We start from the raw sequence: 6,357 nt of genomic DNA on the forward strand, positions 1-6,357 counted from the left end.
TAAATTTATAAACCATCATCATGTATGAAACTTGTGTACTTATTTAAATCAAAACAACATTAAACCATGCTCTGATAAGTATAAAAACATTACCATACAGTAACAAAATCCAACATGAACACAACTGTGTTATTCTATCAGTGTGTGTGTGTGTGTGTGTGTGTGTGTGTGTGTGTGTGTGTGTGTATAACCGTACAAACACTCCAGACACACAGTGAATCAGAAATTCTCTCCATCAATATTGCTTCTTTTATTATTGGTCCATAATTTATACAGGACGGGACCGAGTTTGACTTCCTGAACATCAGAGATCGAGCCGAGAGGTAGAAAAACCCCTTCAGAAAAACACTAAAAACCCTGAAAGAAAAGCAAACACATGACTTTAGCAGATTAGCACACAGGGAAAGATTATACAATGCATGAGAAAACAGTTTGCAGTCTTTTAAATAAGAATGAAATGTTGTTTTAATGGATTTATTCTGAATCATGTGACATAATAAAATTAAATAATCTTATAAAAATATATTTATAAAATAAGACAGATAAACAGACAGACAGATAGATATACAGACAGACAGACAGACAGACAGACAGACAGACAGATAGATAGATAGATAGATAGATAGATAGATAGATAGATAGATAGATAGATAGATAGATAGATAGATAGATAGATAGATAGATGGACAAACGGATGAATGGATGTATAGACAAACAGACAGACAGATAGACAGACAGATAGATAAGACAGACAGACAGACAGACAGACAGACAGATAGACGGATAGACAGACGGACAAATGGACAGACAGACGGACGGATGTATTGATAGACAGACATATAGCTAGATAGATACACAGATAGACAGACAGACAGACGGATGGATATATAGACAGACAGACAGACAGACAGACAGACAGATAGATAGACAAACGGACAGACAGACAGACAGATAGATAGACAAACGGACAGACAGACAGATGGATAGACAGACAGACGGACGGACAGATAGATAGACAGATAGACAGATAGACAGATAGATAGATAGATAGATAGATAGATAGATAGATAGATAGATAGATAGATAGATAGACGGACAAACGGACAGATGGTAGGATAGATGGATATATAGACAGACAGACAGACAGATAGATGATAATCTTGTAATATTAGTTGTAAAACTCAGTGAGCTGCTCATGTTAAATTCTTAACACTTTTCCAGTCAATTGTTTGTTTTTCATGTATGAAAGGACAGAAACGCACCTCACAGAAGCGCTGCAGGCGGTCAGATTTTATCGATGCCCAGCTCCTCTGGCGTGGAGATGCCCAGCTCCTGCAGTGTGGGCTTCAGCTCCTGGATCACGTACGGGTAGATCTCCTTATGAGGACCAGACTTATCCTGACAAAACACACAACAGCAGAGCCGTGAGGATGAGCATGAGCTTAAAGGAGACGAGATATAAAGTGCGTCTCTTTTGTCTCTAGAGCAGGGGTGGGCAAACATGATCCTGGAGGGCCGGTGTGCTGTGTAGTTTAGCTCCAACACTAATCAAAAACACCTGAACATGATAATCAGTGTCTTCATGATCACTAGAAATCTATAAGCAGGAGTCCATTCTTCTTACATGGATTACTCAACTAGCTGGATTTGGATGTTGACACGATCGCATATGAAATGGCGCAGAATAGTGCATAAGTATGTTATGTGGGACACAGCTAAAGTAATTTTAAGACTTTCTAAGACCCTGAGGGCACCCTGTGCTAATTATAAAGGTTTAATTCACTTTATAGATGAAAACCCAGTGTAAAGCATCAGCTGTTCTTCTCGGTGAGTGTTTCTCACCTTGACGGCCTCTAGGATGCGGATGGCACTGGCCAGATCATTGAGCCGCCTGCAGGCCCGCAGAGCAGAGTCCAGGATCTTGGGCTCCGGAACCAGATCATACCCGATCAGAGTGTTCATCCCTGCAGAGGAGGAGCAGAGCATGAGAGAGTTAATATAATGAAATGTGTGGTTGAAGTGGTTGAGACACAACTGTGAAGCACTGTCTTCAACAATGATCATAATCAGAGATATCTCCTGATCATCAGATATTTACATAAGACGTGACAGACTTCCATCACAGAAATAAACAACACTTCACTATATACTCACATAGAAAACTGATGATTTACACTGTGATTATATTGGTAATTTTGATCAAGAGACATTACAGTACTTTACTTACAACTGGATAAATCTCATAAAAGGTGTGTGTGTGTGTGTGTGTGTGTGTGTGACCTTTGCGCAGCTCCCAGGCATCCAGGTCTGGTTTGCTGAAGTACGTCACCCAGCGGGAGTCAAACTCTTCATCTGTCTCCACTTTAGCATGGGAGTAACATCTGACAGCCAGAGGAGCTGGAGAACACAGCGAACACACATTCAGAGAGAAAATAATAATAAAGTGTGTCCATTTTCCCCATGACCACAACTCATTTCTTTAACAAGAACCATATTAAAATCCATATGTAAAAAGCACAGCCTGGAGTATTTTAATGATATACTCAATAACAATCATCTGAAATCTGTATTCTTTGTCAGTGTCCTTCAAAACACTAAGTTTTACACATCTGACAGAATATTACATTAGAAAAAACTTATTTTAATAAGCACAGACCATTATAAGTGTGCTGTTTAATTTACAACCGAGCTCTGCAGAAGAGCATCTCTGAACACACAACACAGATATACATCTGGGTGGAGTTTGCATGTTCTCCCCATGTTGGTGTGGGTTTCCTCCGGGTGCTCCGGTTACCCCCACAGTCCAAACACATGCGCTGCTCTAGGGGAATTGGGTGGGCTAAGTTGTCCGTGGTGTATGTGTGTGAATGGGAGTGTATGGGTGTTTCCCAGTGATGACTTGGAGCCAGAAGGGCATCCGCTGTGTAAAACATATGCTGGATAAGTTGGCGGTTTATTCTGCTGTGGTGACCACTGATTAATAAAGGAACTAAGCCAAAAAGAAAATAAATAAATGAACAAATAATAATAGAAAATCTTGAATCTGAGGATTAAAAAAACAAAATCTAAATATGGTGAAAAACACCTTTAATATTGTACAAATTAAGCTCTTAGCAATAAAGGATATAATCAGAAAATAAGTTTTGATATATTTAATTATGAAAATGTACAGAATGTGTTCATGTAACATTATATTTACTTAATATGCTGTTTATGTTGGTAACACTTAGGAATAATGGTTTATTAGTTAATGTTAGTTTAGGTATTTACTAATATTAACCAAGTAGGAAAAATCTTAAAAAGAATTTATTAATCACAGTTTAACATTTAAAAATGCACTATTAAAATTAAAAGTAGTGCTTGTTAACATTAGTCAACATGAACTTGCAGTATTATACTTAATACCATTAGCCAACGTTAACAAAGATGAACAAATACTATAACAAATGTATTATTGTTTGTTCATGTTAGTAAATGCATTAACTTATGAACCTTCTTTTTAAAGTGATGCCATTTATTTGACATTAAAATGTATTCATTAAGTTTGACTCACTGAGTGTGTTGCTGGCTATTGGCAAACCTGTGCAGCTTAATCAGAGTCACCAATGAAAATCCGTCCAGCACGTGACCTGTCGCAGGTGTGACTGAAGGTTGAGGTTCAGTGTGTGTCTGTGTGTGTGATGTGGGTCAATACAAGGACAAACACGCACATAAAAACAAATAAACACTCACAACAGCACAATCTCCTCAATCACACACACACACACACACACGCGACTGAATGCAGTAAATCAATGAGAGCTCAATGACACTGTCGGCGCGCTGCGGATCAGTGTGAGAGAGTGAGTAAATTGAGAAACTTCAGCATCAGTGTGTGTGTGTCTGTGTATTTTATTACCTGTCTGAGCGGCTCTGGTTCGGCTCAAACCGAGAAAACCGCGAAGAACCGCCGCTGAAATCATCCTGAAGCTCCGGTGACCGATCAGAGAAAACTGCAGGACACGGCGCGCGCTGATGACGTCTGACGCGCAGCGGCATGATGCACTAGAGTAGGGCGGGCCCATAGATATTTCTTATATACATTTTTGACAATGCTGTGCCATTGGGATGATTATGTTTATAATACTTTTATGCCGTTTAGCTTATTTTATATTTATTATATGGCTATTTCTGTTAATATTTATATTTTAAAACATGGTATTCAAGGGCTAGTTCACCACAAAAATGAACATTTACTCACTATTTACTCTCACTCAAGTGCTTCCAAACCTTTATAAGTTTCTTTCTTCTGTTGATCACAAATGAAGATATTTTGAAGAAAGCTGAAAACCGCTAATCATTGACTTCTATAGTAGGAAAAACAAATACCATGGAAGTAAATGGTTTTCAGCTTTCTTCAAAAACTCGATTTTGTTTTGAACAAGCGCAGGCTGAGTACATGATGATAGGATGTGCAGTTTTGGTTGAACTGTCCCTTTAATTTAATATTTTATTAATTAAAAATTTTTACATTTATAAAATATATTTATTATTTCTTCTTATAATAATTATTTGAATTTTTGGTTGATAACAACTATTTTCCTTCTTTTACTTTTTTACGCTTAATTAAGCTTTTTTGGAACGGTAAACGTGTATTATTCGGTGTTATTCTGCTGTCTGTGTTGTACATGCAGCGCTGAAGCGCCAGATGGCGGCAGAAACACAGAAACTCGCGGGAAACGCGGGCAGTGACGTCACTCGCTGTCCAATTACATTACAGCGATTGACTTTAGTTGGTCCTTTTGTGTGAATGCTGATATTCAGGAGTTTTGGAGTAATGATGATTTTTTCGTTAAGGTGAAGATTCTACCAGAATTCAGACCCCACAAAAGAAAATAATGTTTTTTTTTAAATAAATGTAATTTTTTTTTTTTTGAAAATTTTACATTCACAAATGTAAATTCTCTAATTGTAAACCTGACTTTGCGATCTTCTTAAAATATATAGAGAATTAATTAATTTTCTTTTCAGCTTAGTCTTAGTATTTAACCGTGAACTTATCCAGCATTTGTTTTACGCATAGATATAACCTTCCAGCTGCAACCCATCATTGGGAAACACCCACACACACTGATTCACACTCCTACACTATGCACAAGTTAGCTTACCCAATTCCCCTATCGCACATGTGTTTGGACTGTGGGGGAAACCGGAGCACCCGGAGGAAACCCACACCAACACAGAGAGAACATGCAAACTCCACACAGAAACACCAACTGACCCAGTCGGGATTCAAACCAGTGACCTTCTTGCTGTGAGGACACAGTGCTAACCACCGAGCCACCATGATGGCCTATATATTATATTATATTAGATAATATTATGTTAGATTTTAAGATGATACATTTTATTGTAGTTGCCGCACCAGATAAAATTGACAAAAATGACAAATATTTGTCAAAATTTAATTTAGAATTATAAACAAAATATTTTTGATGCGTGTGTGTGTTTACATTATTCCATATATAAACATTAATTAATAGTATACCAAAAATAAATACAAAAAAACTTTGTAGTTTTAAGAAATCGTTTTATTTTAAGTTGAGTATTTAGGAAAACAAACTCAATTGTGGCTGAAAGAACTGCAGTTGCTGCAGATTTGATAGCATCACACAGTTGCTGCAGATTTGTCGGCTGCACATCCATGATGCCAATCTCCCGTTCCACCACATCCCAAAGCTGCTCTATTGGATTGAGCTCTGGTGACTGTGGAGGCCATTTGAGTACAGTGAACTCATCGTCATGTTCAAGAAACCAGTCTGAGATGATTGAGCTTTATGACATGCTGCGTTATCCTGCTGGAAGTAGCCATCAGAAGATGGAGACACTGTGCTCATAAAGGGATGGACATGGTCAGCAGCAATACTCAGGTAGGCTGTGGCGTTGATGCTCAATCGGTACTAATGGACCCAAAGAAAATCTCCCCCACACCATTACACCACCACCACCAGCCTGAACCGCTGATACAAGGCAGGATGATCCATGCTTTCATGCTGTTGAGGCCAAATTGTGAGTCGAGCATCTGAATGTGTCAGCAGAAATGGAGACTCATCAGAGCAGCAACGTTTCTCCAATCTTCTATTGTCCAGTTTTGGTGAGTCTGTGTGAATTGTAGCCTCAGTTTCCTGTTCTTAGCTGACAGGAGCGGCACCCGGTGTGCTCTTCTGCTGCTGTAGCCCATCCGCCTCAAGGTTGGACATGTTGTGTGTTCAGAGATGCTCTTCTGCAGAGCTCGGTTGTAACGAGTGCTTATTTGAGTTACTGTTGCCTTTCTATCAGCTGGAACCAGTCTGGCCATTCTCCTCTGACCTCTGGCCT

General features: G+C 38.7%; 1 protein-coding gene across 1 annotated transcript; it reads right to left on the reverse strand.

Annotated features, from left to right (window-relative positions):
• Positions 1-215: 215 nt before the first annotated feature.
• Positions 216-4,054, reverse strand: cox5ab (cytochrome c oxidase subunit 5Ab). Its single transcript, NM_001305577.1, has 5 exons — positions 3,899-4,054; positions 2,281-2,397; positions 1,843-1,964; positions 1,263-1,398; positions 216-357 (listed from the first exon to the last, which is right to left on the reverse strand). The coding sequence occupies exons 1-4, from the start codon at positions 3,960-3,962 to the stop codon at positions 1,285-1,287; spliced, it is 417 nt and encodes a 138-aa protein (NP_001292506.1). The 5' UTR covers positions 3,963-4,054; the 3' UTR covers positions 216-357; positions 1,263-1,284.
• Positions 4,055-6,357: the final 2,303 nt, after the last annotated feature.

This window comes from Danio rerio, chromosome 18 (assembly GCF_049306965.1).
Source record: "Danio rerio strain Tuebingen ecotype United States chromosome 18, GRCz12tu, whole genome shotgun sequence".
NCBI classification, from domain to species: domain Eukaryota; kingdom Metazoa; phylum Chordata; class Actinopteri; order Cypriniformes; family Danionidae; genus Danio; species Danio rerio.